At 38.3% G+C, this 19,453-nt stretch overlaps 2 protein-coding genes across 6 annotated transcripts in view; one reads left to right on the top strand and one right to left on the bottom strand.

Annotated features, from left to right (window-relative positions):
* Positions 1–590: 590 nt before the first annotated feature.
* On the top strand, positions 591–4,260 carry PNRC1 (proline rich nuclear receptor coactivator 1). Its single transcript, XM_079146999.1, has 2 exons — positions 591–1,491; positions 3,168–4,260. Exons 1-2 carry the CDS (start codon positions 952–954, stop codon positions 3,609–3,611), a joined length of 984 nt encoding a protein of 327 aa, XP_079003125.1. The 5' UTR covers positions 591–951; the 3' UTR covers positions 3,612–4,260.
* Positions 4,261–12,921: 8,661 nt separating this feature from the next.
* The window catches only part of SRSF12 (serine and arginine rich splicing factor 12), a 65,483-nt gene continuing 58,951 nt past the window's right edge, over positions 12,922–19,453 (bottom strand). For all 5 annotated transcript variants that reach the window (XM_079147013.1, XM_079147010.1, XM_079147012.1 and 2 more), the window contains exon 5: positions 12,922–16,319. In XM_079147013.1, coding sequence (XP_079003139.1) covers positions 15,950–16,319 — 370 coding nt within the window. In that variant the 3' untranslated portion in view covers positions 12,922–15,949. The remainder of the gene's footprint in view (positions 16,320–19,453) is intronic.

Below are 19,453 nucleotides of genomic sequence, written 5' to 3'. Positions count from 1 at the left end.
GGCACAATTCTCTGGTGTTAGCGCTGTGGGGGAAATAATGAAAAATCTCTCTCAATGCGCAGCTAACAAAATAAACTATGTTGCAGAGCTGTTTCGCTTTCTCCCTTTGAGATCCAAAGCCATTCTTTTGTTGCCTCTTGAAGCATCAGGCACGGTGTTGTGATCCTAAAGTATCACAGTCCTTTAAGTATGAAGGCAGTAAAAAATCCAAAGTCCATTTATGGAGAACTTTAATCAATAAATCTTTTAATTCTTATGCGGTCACCAGCGCTAACAAGCAGCGTTGCTGAAAGGAGTGAGTGAAATTTTTATAGTGTTCTTCGAAATCATTTTTTTTAAATGATAATGCTCTTATGTTGGGCTTGGAATAAAACGAATATTTCCCCAAGGTCAGGAGCTGAGAAAGCACTGATCAAGTGGCCTTGATGTTTTCCAATTCCTCCGCTGCCCTGTTCTGTCCCACATCCCCACCCCCAGCCAATTCACCCCCGACCTCTCAGCGCCCCGCTGAGCGACGCGCAGAAAGAGCCAGGGAAGGGTGGGGGGAAGGTGGGGCCGAAACCTAACTTCATTGTTCGCGGGACTGACTCTTCCCGAAAGAGCCCGTTGGCAGCGCCTGCGCACTGCGCGCTCTTTGTGCCGGGCTGCAGCAAGCGGCTTGTTTGTGTGTTCCTCTCCCTGAAGCGGTAGAGGCGGGGCCTGAGAGGCGTGGCCTGCCCCGTCGCATTCAGATTGGATTTCTGCAGGGAGGTAGGCGGGTGCAAGGCGGAGCTTCGGATAACAACACTCGGAACCCGGGCTGGGGCTATTTGTTGCTGCGCCGCCTCCGCCCGAGTCATAGTCCGCGCTCTTCTGTGGCTCTTTTAGCAGCAGCAGCCGCCGCCGCCCTGTGATCACTGCCTTCACTTCCTCTTTTTCTTCTTCCTGCCGAGCTGCCTGCCTCCTGGCGCTATGACTGTCGTCTCTGTCCCGCAGCGGGAGCCGCTCCTCCTGGGCGGCCGTCTTGCTCCGCTTGGCTTTTCCACCCGCGGTTACTTTGGGGCCCTCCCGATGGTGACTACGGCACCGCCGCCTTTACCCCGGATTCCAGACCCCCGGGCACTGCCCCCAACCCTTTTCCTCCCTCACTTCCTAGGGGGAGACGGCCCCTGTCTGACTCCCCAGCCTCGCGCTCCAGCAGCTCTGCCCAATTGTAGCCTGGCCGCTGCGGGAGGCACCCCGCGCGCAGCGCCGAAGAAGCGGCGAAAAAAGAAGGTGCGAGCCAGCCCCGGGGGGCAGCTACCCAGTCGCTTCCACCAGTACCAGCAGCACCGGCCGAACCTGGAGGGCGGCCAGAGCCCGGCGACTGGTCGAAGCGGAGCGCAGGCGGTCCCGGGCCCGGCCACCGTCTCGGTCTCGGATCCTGCAGCCGCAACCCGAACTGAGGAAGCGATCCGCGTCTCTGGGCCGCTGCGGCCCGCGGTATCCGGCCAACCCCCGCTGAAAAAAGAGGTGAGGACTGCGAGGCGGGTCTGGGGGGCCGTTGGCGGGCTCTCGGGCTTGGGCCGGGCTCTGAGGGGGTCGGGAGGGTGGGGGCAGGGCGAGGGGCGGCTGTTTACTCGGGAGGGAAGTTTCCGTGACGCCCGCTTGGTCTTGCTGGAGGAAGGGGGGAAGGGGAGGCATGCGCTGGCGCTGCTTATTGGTTCGCGGGAGCCAGCCAATGAGAGGAGCGGCTGCGCCCCAGCAACAGCCCCGATTTAGAAGGCTGGCGACGTTCCAGGGGGTTTCGGCGTTCCGGGCGCGCGCGGTGGTGGGGGAGGGTAGGGGCCCGCGGGAGGGCTGACGTCAGCGCGCGCTACGTGCCGAGCGCTCCGGCGCTCATGAAGGTGGTGGGGCCGGGTTGGGGAGGCCAGGGAAGGGGTGGGGCCCGCTTTGGGTTTCCACCGGCTCTAACCACCTGCGTGGGCGCTGGACTGGGCTACAGGCGGCTCGATTTCGTTGGGCTGGCTTTTTGCCGAGATGTGGGACACCCAGCTCAACTGGGGCTTCGCTTACCGCGGTTCTGACCTACTTTGTCGGACTTTCAAAGTTTCAAAGTTCGAAAGAACGGCCTTCGTTTTTTCTTTCTTTGAAGAGGTAAATTTTGTGGGCTAGTCTTAATGTTGACTGAATATATTGTTCAGCAACTCTCACTGTGCACTATACTGAACTTTACGAATGGCGGGTAGTTTTACTTGTCCAGAAAAAGTATTCACTAACAGTTGAATTGACGTTGTGTTGCCCAAGTGTCATGGTGTTTGATTTGGATAAAATGGATGAAAATTCATGCGGGATTAAATGTCTAAAGTGATTTGTAATTTTAGCAAATTAAAACGTGTAATTTCAGTGACTTCATAATTACGTGGAAACTGGTTCTTGCCCTTGGTTGTCGGATGTTGGACTGAGATTTGGAATTCATCTGGCTTGTGCCGTTGGAAAAAGTTACTAACTTTAAATTATCTTCTCAGATTACTAGTTTTAATATACGATGACTTGAAATATTAGTGATAATATTAAAGAGCATTTTGTAGTTTGTTTGCTGACCAGTAAGATTTCTTTCTTCCAAACGGATATTCAAACGGGGAAGCTTTGCTGGCAGTTATCTCATTGACATGCAATGTTACCTTGTACTCGCTGGTTTGTTTTGGGGTGCTACAAAGCATGTTACAAGTATTGGAAGGGCTATGATCTAATTACACACATCTTTTTTAACCTTTGCCTTTGCAACTTACTGTAAGGTCCACTTAAGGTAGGAAAGTATTGGATTGAATGAAACGAATTCTTGCAACAAATGTTAAAAAAAAGGGGGGGGGGCAGACTGGAAACATTTTTCTGGCAAACATTTGGAAGAGATCTCATTACAGTTGTAGCTAGATGGACTGGAGGTTAGTTTGAATTTAGACATTTTAGCACTTGCTAAGGTTGCATACTGGTTACACCGGTGATTAATTGCATAATTTTTAGTGGCAAACATTTAAGAGGTATATTTGGACATCCAGTGCAGCAAGTTCAAAAGCAATCAAAACAGTGAACTTAAAGTCTAGGGGGAAACATTTTAGAAGGAAATATGTAAAATATATATAATGTGAGTTTTATAAATGATTTTTATTTGAAAACTGTATTCACTTTTGTGTTCCTTATCTTTGTAGGTTTTAAAATCAAAGATGGGAAAATCGGAGAAAATTGCCTTTCCCCACGGCCAGCTTGTTCATGGTATACACTTGTGTGAACAACCAAAGATAAACAGACAGAAAAGCAAATATCACTTGCCACTAACCAAGATCACCTCTGCAAAAAAGAATGAAAATAACTTTTGGCAGGATTCTGTTTCGCCTGATAGAATCCAGAAGCAGGAAAAAAAGCCTTTTAAAAATACTGAGAACATTAAAAATATGCATTTGAAGAAATCAGCATTTCTAACTGAAGTGAGCCAAAAGGAAAATTATGCTGGGGCAAAGTTTAGTGATCCACCTTCTCCTAGTGTTCTTCCAAAGCCTCCTAGTCACTGGATGGGAAGCACTGTTGAAAATTCCAACCAAAATAGGGAGCTTATGGCAGTACACTTAAAAACGCTCCTAAAAGTTCAAACTTAGATTTCAGATTTCAGTATGTATGTAAAACAGTTTTCCCCAAATCTCTGGACTCTAAAAGAAAATTGGTACAGAAATGGAAATTTGCCTTGTTGCAACCTACAGGTGCAAAAGATGAGCTTAAAAAGTTACAAACAGCTTGTATTATATTTTATATTTTGTAAATACTGTATACCATGTATTATGTGTATATTGTTCATACTTGAGAGGTACATTATAGTTTTGTTATGAAAGTATGTATTTTGCCCTGCCAGCATGGTAGGTGTTTTGTATATATACAGTGGAGAAATTTTAAGTGTGTGCTAAGGCACATGGAAGACTGATTTATTTGCACAAGGTACTGAGATTTTTTTTTCAAGAAACAGCTCAAATCTCAAAGTGAAGATCTAAATGTGAAGTTTACTAATGCACTACTGAAGTTTAAATCTGTGGCACAATCATTGTAAACATGGGTTTTGTCTGTGTTTCCCAGAATTGGTTTCTGCCTTCTGTCTGTAATTACTGGAAAACTATTCCCATTTTGCCAAATTTAATTTCTGAGTTTTGGTATATAAGTCATTCAAATTTAAAATGCCTCTTAATTTTAATGCCAACAAAATTGGTTGTAATCAAATTTGAAAGTAATAATAATAATTTGGCCCCCCCTTTTAAACTAGTCTTGACTCTTTATGTGTGACTGTGTTTGTGTGATTATGTTGTGATTGGATTTTAACTTTCCATTTTTACTGACTGACTTTATGCTAATTATCCATCTTACAAATTTTTAGAATTTAACTGTAATTTAACACTTCTACCTCTAAGAGTTCCCCATCTCAGTAGTGGAAATGGGTATGTTAGTATATAGCTTGAAATATATTATTATGAGTGGGTTTTTTTTTTTTTTTTTTTTTTTTTTTTGGGGATTTAACCTGGTACTTTACCACTGTCGTGCATCCCCACCCCTTACCCCCATTTTTAAAAATTTTGAGATAGGACCTCACTCAGTTGCTTAGGGCCTTGCTGAATTCAGGATGGTTTCGAACTTACAATATTCTTCATCAGACTCCCGTCTCTGAAATTTTAGGTGTGTGAATGGTTTTATAAAGTACCATTTGACTTAATGCACAATGTTTTTCAGTGAATGTCAGGATTGGTTTACTAGATTTGAATTGGTTGATCTTTTGAACCAAAATAATTATAAGTGATGTTAAACTCTTAGATGGAGAAAAATCTAAATTCCAAAGCTTGCTTGAGGATAAATATGGCAGTTCATGTGCTTGTACTTTGTCAAAGTAGAGATGCAACCTTATTTCCAATAGTGTGTGTGTACATATGTGTATATTTCCAACTGAAATTCTAAAAATACAATTCCTTAGGGATTTTAGTTAATCTCAACAAAAAGGAAGTTTTTTTCTGAATGGGCAGTATTTAAACATGATAAGGAAAAAAGATGTTAAAGAGTACATGGGTTCTTGAGAAATGGAATAGAAGAGGAAGGTGTTACTTGGAAGAATCTTAGGTCTTATATATCCTTTGGTTCACATAAGGGCAGAAAGAGACTTCTGGCTGCATAAAGGGTAGAGGTAGTATAGGCATTACTTTAGAATAACTTGATAAGCAGTGCTGGGAGGGTATGATAACTCAATACTGTCACCACAAAATTTGAGAAATAGTCATAGGTCTGCTATTCTGTATAAATCACTTAACCTAGCAGTCATTTTTTGCCACTGGTTGTAACGTGTTATATGTAGAGAAATTAGCTATACTCAATATACATACAGCTGGCTTTTTAAAAATGCATTTAGAGAAACAGGTGCTTAAAGTGATGAAAATAGGTGAACTTCTAACCTTGTAATAAGAGCAGCAAGTTAACACGATTAAAATTTTGAAAAGAATGACTTCAGGATGTAGACTGTATTATAAAGTGTTAAAATAGGTCTTAAACACTTTGAGCAAAATTGATTGAATTATACTAAAGATATGTATTCAAAGACAAGGTATTAGTGAATCACAAGTTGAATAGCTTTTGTTCGAAAATGCTCTTTAGTGGTCCATTATCGTCCAGGTACTTTTTGATTTTGCTATCATTTGAATGCCTTAACATTTCCTCTCATGTTTTTGTCACTTGTTTTGGTTTTGTGGGTATGTAAAGCAAGTGATGTGTGTCATTGCCAGCTTTAGGCCTAAATTTTAAACTAGTGTTGGTAAAGGGAACTCAATTGCAATGAAGTGAAAGGTTTGTGAGTGTGAAAATTGTTACGTGTAGGGGCACTTACCTACTGAAAAAATAGCAGTATGTGTTTAGTACTGCATAATGAAGTTTTCAGATATTAATGATTTGGTACTGAGTTTATTCACATCATCGATTTAGTGATATTATGGGAAGAGCTTTTTTTTTGCATTCATTTTGGTATCAAGCATATCAAGCATTGTTAGGTGTCCTCGTAGGCAGATAGATAAAAAGGCAATAAAAAATCAAAGTAAATTACAAGGAGCAGTTTGTTTCAAGGTGGTACTTTGTTTTTTTTTGGGGGGGGGGGGTGCTGGGGATTGAACTCAGAGGAACTTGATCACTGAGCCACATCCTCAGCCCTTTTTTATAAATTATTTAGAGACCGGGTCTCATGGAGTTGCTTAGTGCCTCGCTTTGCTGAGACTGGCTTTGAATTTACAATCCTGCCTCAGCTTCCTGAGCCTCTGGGATTAGAGGCCTGTGCCAAGGTACTTCTTAATGCAAGCTTTAGGTGATTTTGTATGGTTTATAAATGAAAACACTGCAATATTCTAGGCAAGTAATCTACATTGTCTTAGCAGGACCAGCATTGAGGTTTTGGGCATGGTACTTTGTAATCACCCTTTCCTTCCCTATATTTGAATGAAATGCTAGTATGTTGTACAAATATGGGATTTGAATTGAATCCCATCATTCTAGAGAAAAATAGGTTTAGTACATGACTTCAAACTATCTTTTTAAAAGTCGCACTTCCTGCTCATGTCTTTACCTCTGGAAAAGACAGAAGTTAACTTGTAACGTTGAAAAGGAAGTAAACAAAGACCACCCCCCAGCTCCCCGCCACAGTCCCAGTGTTTATGCCTCTTAGGACCAGGGCCTAGAATGGACCTGGGAAAGAGGTCACAGCTACCTTCTTGGAGAGAGGGTAGAATGAGTACTGTGAGTTGCTCTGGCTGCGGTGGATTGTCTAGGTTCTTTGAATGTCTGGTCATCCCCAGCAATCTCATGTAAAGCCTGTGTGTTAGATGTCTGAGGGAAGATTTGGGCTTTACAGCTCAAAGCCACCTGCCCTTGCCTTATTCCTGATTATTCCAGAAGCAGTTTTGAGAAGCATAATTAAACAGTTTGAGATTACCAAAAGGGGGAGCTGGTTTTGTAACTAAGAAGGCTAAAAGGTGACAAAGAGAAGACAATTTTTTTTTAAATGCCTTTTTTTTAAATTAAAATCTTTTTTTTTATTTTTACAAACTCCATTTTGATTGATTGTACATAAATGGGGTACAATTTTTCTATGGTTTTACACAATGTAGATTCACACCATTCATTAATCATACATACGTATGGTAATACTGTGTTTCATTCTACTATCTTTCTGTCCCCCACCCCATCCCACCCCATTTTCCTCTACACCATCCAGAGTTCCTTCATTCTTCTCTTACCCCCAACAACCCCCTCTCATTATATATTGTCACGCACTTATCAGAGAAAACATTCAGCCTTTGGTTTTTTGGGCTTGGCCTATTTCACTTAGTATGATATTTTCCAACTTCATCCATTTGCCAGCAAATGCCATAATTTTATTGAGAAGACATTTTGAGAGCAGGTTTTTTAAGCATTAGCGCCTGGGAAGGAAAGGTAGGGGTTTGAAGATGCAAAGGAACTTGAGAGCTGAAATTATGCTCACAGACAAAGGTATTGTCCTCAAATAGGTGGAAATGTTTTTTTCTTTTTTAGTTTTGGGGTTCAAACCCAGGGCCTTGACTCTGCTAGGTGTGTGCTCTTCACTCGCTCTGTCCCCAGCCCTGGAAACTTAGAAGTTCAGACCATAGTTAGAAAATTCACCAAACTTTTAACCAATTTTAACCTTTTTTCTAATGACATTGTTTCTGAGAACTAAAAGATTGGTTTGGGTGAATTGACATTTCCCAAATATAAGTCCATGATTCTAGAAGATGACACGTTCATTCAGTTTTAATTATTTTTGCATTTGATTATTAAAATTCTGATTGATAATATAGAGTTCCTGCAGATTGGATAATAAACTGCCTTGACGTCCTCCCCCTTGCTTGACATTTGTCCAGTAGAATGTCTGCAATTTAATGTGTGAGGATTTGTTTTGACGTATGTTCAGGAAATGAAAGGATAAATGGAACTGAAAGTTAACTGGGTGAGGTGGAGAGGAAAAAAACTCGACTAAGATACAAGCTGCATTTTTCTCTCGCACAACCACAAATACTTAAAGAGGTAAAAAAAGAAAATTGTTCCTCCTAGGAAGTAGTGAATAATTCTGGTAACTGGGAATTTTCTCTTTGGGAATCTGACCCCTTAAAAATAGCATTGAGTCGGGCCTTAAAAAATCAGTAGTATTTGACAGAAGAGGAAAACAATGTAGAGGTAAAAGTGAGTAGTAATGATGTAAAAAGATGAATTTCCAGCAGCTCAAGAGAGGTAAAGAAAAATGTATTTGAAAGGTATATTGGGGTAAGAACATTGACCCTTGAATGTCATGCTGAAGAGCTTCAGCTTTATTATGTAAGCATGGCAGAATCATCAGATTTGAGGAAAGGAATGAGATTTTTGCTTCAAAAAAACAAAATTGGTGGAAATATGAACAGGTGGGAAAGGGAACACAAAACAAGAATGTCACTTGAACATATTTTAATAGCTCTAAAGAGAAAAGGGCCTTCAGAACATTGTCAGGGAATGTAAAGATGCCTTACATTGGAGCATGTTTTAGAACATTGGAATGAACGGTAAGGAAAGAATGATTTTTAAATCCAATGACTAGGACAAACTAGCAATTAGGGAACTGGGTGGGGGGATTGGAATTGCCCCGGAAGATAATTTTGATTTGACTTGTTGAACTTTTTGGATGTACTGTAGGTTGTCCATGTGGAAAGGCACAGCAAATAGAAGATGGGTCCAAGAGGTACAGTGTAGGTAAATAGTGCACAGAAGCAATAATCACATTAAAGTGGAGCTTTTTTAATTTATTTGGTACTGGGGATTGAGCTACATCCCCACCCCTTTTTATTTTTTTATTTTGAGGTTGGGTTCAATCATTGGGACCAAAACAAAACAAAAACTGAAAAACTCCAAAACAGTGGTGAAGTAGGCACCCTGGGCCATGACTTAAGTAGGGACACCCACTCCTCTATCTTCCATGCTAAGGCTATTGCTGCCCTCAATGTTGACTTTTGTCAGGCTCATTTTCTGTCCTGACAGTGAATTTGGCTACAGTAGTAGGATGGTGAACATTATGGTCCACATAGCCTCCAAGGATTAGGAGGCTGTGGACTACCAACCCCAATAATTTTTTTTTTTTTTTTTTTTTTTTTTTTTTTGATCCTGGGGTTTGAACCCAGGGGTGCTTAACGACTAAGCCACATTCCCAGACCTTTTTTTTTTTTTTTTTTTTTGATACAGGGTGTCACTAAATTGCTGAGGCTGCCTTGACTTGTGATCCTCCCACCTCCTTAGTTGCTGGGATAATAGGCCTGCACTACCACTCCTGGCTGTCAGTGAGATCATGAGAGGAAAAGAGAGGCCCTCAGCTGCTGGGGAATCCCTGCCTCAATTTAGTCCCCCAACACATCGAGAACCTCCCTGCTCCTCCCAGTTTCCATCCCAGATCTTCTGAATAAGATCCACTTAGTCCACTTAGTTTTATGTACTACCAATAAATTCCACTGTACCCACCCCCTATTCCCCCACACACACGAAAAAAAGAGTTGGGGATGATCTGCTTGTTGAACCAAACCTTTTTTCTCTTGGATTTAATTTAATCTCTTGGATTAAATCATCTTGAATTAATCAGTTTTCAAATTGTTACTTTTCATCTTTTTTTTTTTTCTTGAGGTTCTAAATTAAATGTACTAAAATGTATATAAGTAATGTTCTCAACACCCAGGAATTGTATTGCCCAAATTTAAACTGGAATTATAAAAAAAAACCCAAATTGAGTTACAATTTAAGATTTATAAAAGGTGTCATATTTACTGAGGGTTCACTGTTCATATTTTAGAATAATTTTCTCCAGCAGATTTTATAATAATGTGTCTCTTGAACTGGCTACACAAATTTAAAATTCATTAGAGGACTAGTTTATCGTAGATTATGTGGCATTAATTAGTTTCTGATTAAGTAATGGTAGAAAGGGACAAACTGGGAGAACTGATAGGATCTACATAAATACTTTTTGAAAATCAGATGCACATTTGTCAAAGAAGGCTTTATGTACATATGGGTTTCTGGTTATAAAGATACTGGAGGTGGTTCTTGAGTTACAGTGGTTCCACTTAACTATTTTCAACTTTACAATGATGTGAAAATGATTTGTAGTCTATAAAAACTGGACTGGAGTTTTGAAATTCGATCTTGGGGTAGTGATATGTGATAAGATGCTTGTGATGCTGGGCAGTGGTAATGAGCCATGGCTCCCAGCCAGTCACCGGATCTTGAGGGGAAACAGCTAATGCTGTTCAGTGTTCTGTGTTGCTATGATGTTTGGTAGGTTACCTATGTTAAATGCATTTTCAGCGTAAGAAGGGTTTGTCATCATTGAGAAGCACCTGTGGATGCTGATCACATTCCTCTATAGCTGCTTATGTATACATAACTACAACTAATTATGGAATAATTCTCTAAAATTAGAACTTAACTTGACTAGTTGTCAAGTCTGAATTATAGATATGCTCCTGACAGGCTAAAATCTTGGAAAAGGATAGCAGGTACATTTTCCCTCCCCCCACCCTTTTTTTAAAAAGCAAACTAAGCTGAATGTTTTTTCTTTTTGTTTCAGGGTTTTTAAGTAACAAGCTGTTTTTCCTTTTTATAAACATTTGGTGCTTTTTGATTATTTCCAGTATGCAAATGTTTCATTTAAATTGAACCCAAAATTGCCTAACAGTGAGATCATTATAAACAGGAAGATTTTTATTATGATACTTTTTACTTGGCAACATGGAATAACAGGGCTTTCGTTCAAAACCTTTGATAAAGTAGTTTGGGGGATATTTTTGCTATAAAACAAAGGCTCACAATGGTCCCTTCCAAAGTTGAACAAAATTAACCTTATTTTTCAACTGGTAAGACATTTACTGCTCTCAAATTTTAGAAGGGATTGATATCAAAGATAGGAATTGCTTTTCACCAGACTTCTAAGACTTTAGTCACTGTGCATTCATTCATGCCAGTTTGCTTAACCCGATATATACTTCTGAAATTCCTGTAATCATCTGATGTCTGAGACCAAATCCTGAATTTTAAAAATAAAAGTGTTTATGAAAGCTGTTCAACCAAGGTCTTCTGACTGCTCTTTAGCTAATTTAGAATACCCCATTATGAATGTTCCACTTTTTTTTTTTTTACTATGTGTTACATTCAAAATAATTGGGATAGATGGATGGCTATGTGATAAAGTGAGCATAGTTTACTGTAAATTATAGAATTTAAATAGTGGATATATGGGTGTTCACTATAAAATTCCCACTGAAGAATTTTATAAAAAATGTTAAATAGAATTGGAGAAAATGAACACTGCTTTACCAGGTTATTCCACTAGTACAATATGAATATTTTCTAATTCTAAAGTTCATTGACAGGTAGCAATGCAGTACAAATAAATTTTCTGAGTTTGTAAATTTTCAATCTCTTTAATATTTTTCTTTGCACGTTCAAGTATGTTGGTTAGTTGGTTATGTCTAAAACAATAGAACAACTCTAGCCAATGACTGAAATACCAAAGCTATTAAGAACATTAGGCCAAATAAAAGATTAGAGAAAGTAATGGTTTGTTTGGAAAACGTGACAGATGATATTTAATGTTGATGTTGACGTGTTAATGCTTGAAGAACTTTTAAGGGAATATAAAGACGAAAATGGGGATTAAAAGGATTCTGAAAGAGATTTCTAACTTTCCATGGTTTGAGAGAAAAGCTAAAGATATTAAAGTGGAATAATCTGAATTGAAAACAGGGAAAAGAGATTATGGATTTATGAGATGTATGTTCTGGAAGCACTGAAATGAATAGAGGGCAAGGCAATGAGCAAATCTTAACATTTGATTGTTTCCTATTTAAAGTGTTTGTTTTTTGAGATAGGGTCTCACTACATTGCCCAGACTGGACTTAAATGGAGTTAACACTCCATTTAACTTCTACGTGTGCCTCCCAAGTAGTTGAAATTATAGGCACATGCCACTGCAATTGGCCAAAATCAAACAAGCAAACAAAAAACTCAAAAACAAACTTTTATTATTTGCTGTGGTGGGAATCTAGTCCAGAGCCTCCCTCATGCTGGGCAAATGCCTACCACTGAGCTACACCCTCAGCTCATTAAAAGCTTTTAATGCTGAATTAATGCCATTAGAGCTAATGGAAAACTACAAGAGTTGTTTGAAATTATTCCCTAGGTGATAGGGTTCTATTTTCCATGATAGACAGTCATGTGAAACCACAAGCTTTCAGTCTAAAGAGTGAACAAGGTGTTGTCATTTAAAAAAACAACAAAAAAACCTATTGAAGAGCACCAATTTGCCAAGTGTGGTGGTATATGCCTGTAATCCCAGTGGCACAGGAGGCTAAGGCAGGAGGATTTCAAGTTCAAAGCCAGCCTCAGCAACTTGGTAAGGCCCTAAAGCAATTTAGCAAGACCTTCTATGGGATGGGGATGTGGCTCAGTGGTTAAGCACCCCTGGGTTCATGCCTGGTACCCGCCCCCCCCCCCAAAAAAAAATTCATCCACCATGGTAAATGGCATTTAAAAAAATCCTATTTAATAGATTATATGGCAAGAGTGGGAATTATAAAGCAAAAGCAATACTGAAAATGATTAGAACATACACATATACACACATCTAAAATTGTAATGAATTTGTAATCCAGTGACTCAAGAGGCTGAGAGGATGATCACAATTTCAAGGCCAGCCTCAGCAATTTAGCAAGACCCTGTCTCAAAAAATAAAATGGACTAGGGATGTGGCTCAGTGGTTAAGCACACCTGGATTCAGTCTCCAGGACCAAAAAAATAAATAAAATCGTAATGAATATTCTAATAAATCATGAACATTGCTATTTCTAATTTACCTACTTTTGTTCCAAATATATATATATTTGTTTTGAGATACTGGGGTTGAACCCAGGGACCCTCTACCACTGAACCACATTCCCAGCCCTTTTATTTTTTTGGACAGTGTCTTATTAAATTACTTAGAGTCTTGCTTAGTTGCTGAGGCTGGCCTCGAACTTGTGATCCTCCTGCCTGTTTCCCGAGTACCTGGGATTACAGGTGTGTGCTACCACACCTGACTAGAAATTGCAATTTTAATTAATAGTAGTCCTCCTTTAAACTGTGGCCAATTTTGCTTCTGGTAATGGGATCAGAATAAAAGCAATTCTTATTTGTAATGCAGCACTGTACCTTGGGATAGCTGTATCTCAAGCAAACATTACAAAGAAGTCTTGGAATAAATTAACATTGGAAAATAACACAGTGACATAAAATTAAATCCTAGGTTCCAAATAAAAACTTCAGCAAATTCCCCCATCATGGTAGCAGCCACAAAATATGAGTTGCTTTACAAAAATTATTTGGGCCTTATTCATGAGGAGACAGGAAACAAACAGCTACAGTGGCCATCTTTATTTTCTTTGACCTTATTCTCTATAATCCTGAGGAAACAGTGGTAATGTAGTAACCCTGTAATGAACTTGGCAAGTACCTAAGTAAATATATTCTCTCTAAAGGAACTGATCACAGATGTCTAAAATGAAGACAGTTGTTTATTAATAGACAATCATACGCTAAGTATCTCTCAATTAAGTCCCACGAAACAATTCCATGACAAAATGAATGCTAGAATAAAGATATTTCCAGATTTTCCAAGAAACCCAAACATCGGTTTTTACCCAGAGACATGGAACCACTTTCATTGAAGGCATTTCTTTATAGAATAAAGAATAGAATTCTCTTATTTTCCTCTAAACATTATCTTAGTTAAGCATCTGTCAGAAGACTTTGCTGTTCCTAGAAGACATGGCACAGTAGTCAGGGAGGCCTTTCCTTAGCTCCCATCAAACCACATGGTATCCTCCTAACCAGCCTAGGGATTACAATGGAAAACCAAGTCAAAGGTACACAAAAGAATTAAATATGTTAGGGAATACTGCTTTATTAACTTTTTGCTAAGAGATAATGATTTGTGAAGGCAGAGTAAAAAACAGTATAATCAATTCCTAGTTGTTATCTATTTATTTTTTGCAGTACTATGGATCAAACCCAAGGCCTTGCAGGTACTGAGCAAATGTTCTGCCACTGAGCTACATCCCCAGTCCCCCTAGTTATTATTTAAAATGACTATATGTCTTTACCCATTTAGAAAATATTTAAAATTACTATTAATATTTGTTTTACTAAGTTCAGACTTTCCTTTAAATTTTCTATAGTGTCACATAATTTTATAACTTTTTATTATAGCTGAACACTTCAGAGTTGTAGTTTTGAAATAAATAAATTTTGGTATATGATTAAATAGAGAAAAATCTATTCAGAAAGTACAATATACATGAATTTATGGTACTTGTCCAAATATTACCAGCATACAAATTATTTTGTTGTTTCTTACATATAGAATCTAAAATGCAAAGAAGAATGGAATTTGTATTCAAAACAAATAGAAGAAAGACTGGTTCCTATATACTAAAAATATAAGGTTTTCTTCTTAACCACTCTAGATATAAATATTAACTGTATGGGTTGATAACTTTTAAGTTTCAGTAATATAATTCAATTAAGTATACAAGTAGACCTCTATAAATATACCCCCTATAATAATCATATGCAAAACCATTTTATTACAAAGCTACCAAAACCCTCTGAAAAACAAACTACAAACATAGCTTAAAAGAAATTTAGTTATAACAACTATAAAAACAATATCAACAAAGTTATTTGGCTTAAAAAAATGAAGAGTAGTGTAATGTAAAATCTGAATACTGTAATGTGTTTTGAAGATGTAGTTTTGGGTTTTGTAATACAAGGTATTAAACATTCTTTCAAAAATAATGAGTTATATACTTTAGAATATTGAACTAGAGCTTTAAAAAGAAAAAAATTAAGCAGCAGATGAAAATAGGTATGTAGAAATAATGGTATAAAATATGATTTTATATAAAACATAATATTCTTCACATGCATAAGGCTTAATATGAATATTTTTGGATTGTGAGTGTTGCACACCATAATTTTTAAAGTAATAGTCTCAACTGAAAATATAGTATTTCTAAAATGTTCTCAAGTTTTGAGGTGAACATGGTTTAGGATATAATTTCGCATCAACTTTTTTATACTGTTTTTCTTTTTCCCAGTACTGGGGATCAAACCCAGTGGTGCTTTACTACCTACCTACATCCCCAACCATTATGTTTGAGAGAGTCTTGTTAAATTGCCAAGGCTAGCCTTGAGAGTGCAATCCTCCTGCCTCAGCCTCCCGAATAGCTGGGATTACAGGCATGTGCCACCATGCCTGGCATCTCTAATATTCTATCCAACAATTTAAAAAAAACTCTGAGCTCAGAGAAGACAATGTGTCTTTTGAATGCTTGATCTTTATATAAATTCTGCTTTTGGGGATTTGAGACTGTTCTAATTTGAACTAGTACCTACCAGGAATTGACCTAAATGTAAACAAGACAAAAGAGACAGAGGTGTCAAAAAGTTTAAGTCTGCCCTATGCAATTACATAGTTGTAATTACTTTTTATATGAAAAGTGCTTTAGAGTAAAAAATGTTTTTGTAAAAGGTATTATTAATATTATTATTTAATATCCAAGTGGAATTTTCTAAATTGGTTCCATTTTAACTCATTACCTTTGAAAAGTACTCTTCTGCTACAATGTAAATAAAATATGGTCCATAAAATGGTGACATTAGACACGGCATAATTTTTGGTGTGGGCCCTTAAAGTGAGACCAAATCTTTATTATTCCAAAGCTAGATTTTATTTCTTCCACATGCCCAGAGTAACTAATATCAACTCACATTTTCTGTAAGCCTTGAAGAATTTTTATTTAACATAATGAGAGGTTTAATAACTTATATTAAAGACTATGTAGTATTCTTCCATTGCTGTTCACCAACTGTTTTTATGACGATAACTCCGAGATCTGGAATGTGACCGAAAATGAGAATGTTTTGCTGTTTGTGCTTTAGTTTCAGAATTGGTATACCCTTTGGGAGATTTACATGGGGATCTTGCTATGGAGTCAGAATGTCTTCCATGTGATCTTGATTTTGTTCCTGAGCTAGTCTGCTTTTGAGGTGAACTTGATTGTGATTTTCCTATTGACTTGGACCTTTTTTGTAAGGACTTGGACCTTGACCGTCCTCTAGAACCAGAATTCCTTCTTGGAGTTCTTGACTGCCTTGCTGAGGTAGACCGCCTCGGTAGTGATTTGGAACGAGATTTAGACTGGCTGTAAGAAAATCGCCTGTGTCGAGACCTGCAAACATCCATGAAGTTAGACACATATTTCAGACAAAACAATAGTTAAGAAACAACACTTTCAGGAACTTGTGCTTTGCATAACATTAATTATGTTTATATTACATAATATAGGTAAGCTACAAGATAATTCTTTTTTACTTTTGTGATGCTAGGGACTAAACCCCAGGGTGTTTTGCCTACTAGGCAAGCACTCTACCACTGAGCTACACCCCCAGTCCTAAAATAGTTCTAATTTTATTATGCATGCTTTTGGTTCAAACACAAGTAATAAATTCATAGTATTTGTTACAGCAGAATATATGACCAAAAGATTTTTACTTTGCTAGATACATCTTATGAGTCAGTTCTGAAAAATATCCTGCATGTTCAGTCAGGGTTAAACAATTCATCGGAGGTATAAAAATATGAAGAGAAAAGAGAGGAAAAATAGAGAAAAGAACAATTATTTAAAGTTTAACAAATAATGCTCACTAAAAACAAAAACCTAGTTGGTGTGATGGTGCATACCTATAATCACAGCTATTCAGGAGGCTGAGGCAGGAAAATCACATATTTGAGGCCAACCTTGGGAACTCAGCAAGATCTTCTCTCAAAATAAAAATTTAAAAAAGGACTGTGGATGTAGCTCAGGCATAGAGTATGCCCCTTGTTTCAATCCCTGGTATTGAAAAAACAAACAAAAACAACAAACCCTAGATACAGGACCTCTGGGTCCTACCATGATAGAGTAGCTTCTGTTAGGCCAATCTTCTCATTAAAAAAAAAAAAAAAAAAACTATATAAAATAAACGCTTTACAAGCCAGGTGTGGTGGTTCATGCCTGTAATCCCAGCAATACAGGAGGCTGAGACAGCAGGAGGATCACAAGCTTAAGGTCAGCCTCAGCAACTTAGCAAGACGCTGTCTCAAAAAAAAATAAAAAGGTCTGTTGTTGTAACTCAGTGGTAAAGTGTCCCTGGGTTCAATCCCAGGACCAAAAACAAAGTTTCACAACATTTATAAAACCATTATTTGAAGGCATTGGAGAATAACCAATATAAGCATAGGCTGTTTTACCAGGGCCACTTATCAAATGACAGCATGGGAAATTAATCCTCAAAATGGCTTTTTAACTAAGCTAAAGAGACAGAAGTTAGAATTCAGGACTACCCAAATAGTACCAAATTTGAGAAACAAAAATTCCAGAAATAAGGAAATTATAGACCCAAAACCCCCCGCGCTAAGATTGACCTACACATTCTCCTGAAGTCATTGGCTGTCATTAAGCTGTAAGCATATAGGATGAGGCCAGCAAAAAACAGCAATTTGGATATTCAAGAACTGAACTGAAATTTTATCAGATGCACATGGTTGGAGAAACAGGAGTCCCAGTAACCAAAAGGTCAAGAAATCTTGCACAACAACCCAGACTTTCTATTTTCTTTTGTGGTACTGGGGACTGAACTCAGGCGCACTCTACCACTAGATGATATCTCTAGCCCCTTTTATTACTGTATTTCGAGATAGGGTCTCCCTAAGTTGCCCAGGATAGCCTTGAACTTGTGATCCTCCTGCCTCAGTCTCTCAAGTAGTTGGGATTATAAGTGTGTGCCAACCAAAACTGACTAACCCAGGTTTTCAATACTACCCAAAAGGACCACATCTTAGTGGTAAAGGCCACATCCTAAGAGTAAATCAAAGCCAAAACAGATTAGCTTTCACAATGCTCCAAACCATACCTGGTGTATCAAGGTGATCTGTCATTTTAGTACTCTCAAGGAAGAAGAAAACTTTTTTTTTTTTTTTTTTTTTTTTTTTTAGGAGGACATGTAGTTTGAGTGCCTCTATGGTTTTTCATCCACCATATCCAACATCCAAAAAAATATGAAAAAAAAGGCATGTGGAAAAAATAGGCAAAAATGACTAGAAAGTAAGGAAAATTACAGACAAAAGAAGACCCAAGTGATTTGGATATCTGCATTATCAGACAGGAATTTAAAAAAATTACTGACATATTCAAGAAAACACCAGGAGAACATAAAAGGTGAAAAGATGGGGAATTTCAATGGAAAACTGTAATCTATAGAAAGAAGTGGACACTTAGAACTTAAAATATATGATGCCTGAAATTAAAAAGTCACTAAAATAGATTTAACAGCAACCTGGATACAGCAGAATAAACACTAAACTAAAAGATTAGAAAAATTCCTACTGAAACACATTGAGAGCTGGGTACAGTTGCACATTCCTGTAATCCCAGTGACTTGGAGCTAAGTCAGGAGAATTTCAAGTTTGAGGCCAGCATGGGAAACTTAAGAAGACCCTGTCTCAAAGCAAGAAATAAAAGGGGCTGGAGATATACCTAAGAAGCAGAGCACCCCTGGTTTCAATTCCCAGTACCAAACAAACAAAGCAGAAAAACACTGTCTTGAAAGATGTGGCTCTTCTTATCCCTCATACTCTAAGATGATATGGGACAATAGTTGCTTTTTGTTGTTTTTGTTTTTTCCCCAGCCAAGTGTATATACTTTCCTTCCACTGGAAGGCAGAAAATGATGTGATGCCTTATTTAAATCAATCAAGAGAAAAAACTGGTTAACCAAGGCCTTTGGAAACAAATTCTTAATGAAGCCAATGAACATCTTTTTTTTCCAAACAATCTTTTTCACCAAGGCCAGTGGATTATTTATTATAAGGAATTTAGAACAGTACTCCTTAGGTACAATACAACGTCTGATTTCATCTTTGATTTGTAGACTAAATCATTCACCACTCTAAACTTGGGCTAAATTCTGTGTGTGTGTGTGTCTGTGCATTCATTTGTATACATCCATACAGGCAGGCAGGCAGACAACATTCATAGTACTCTGAACTAGTAACATCATTCTCTTATAACATGCCCTCTGTAAAATCAAAAGCAATATTATTGGTATTGGTGTTGCTTTTTTGTACATAAGGCATATAAATTAAAACAAAATCTTAGTTTGCCTTATTTTTGGGGGGAGGTACCAGGGATTGAACTTGGGGGCACTCAACTACTCAGCCACATCTCCAGCCCTATTTTGTATTTTATTTAGAGACTGGTTCTCACTGAGTTGCTTAGTGCCTTGCTTTTGCTGAGGCTGGCTTTGAACTCATGATCCTCCTGCC

Source organism: Sciurus vulgaris (genome assembly GCF_902686455.1).
Source record: "Sciurus vulgaris genome assembly, chromosome: 7".
NCBI classification, from domain to species: Eukaryota; Metazoa; Chordata; class Mammalia; order Rodentia; family Sciuridae; genus Sciurus; species Sciurus vulgaris.
The sequence above is the reverse complement of the archived record's forward strand: the minus strand, read 5'-3'. Positions and strand labels throughout refer to the sequence as shown.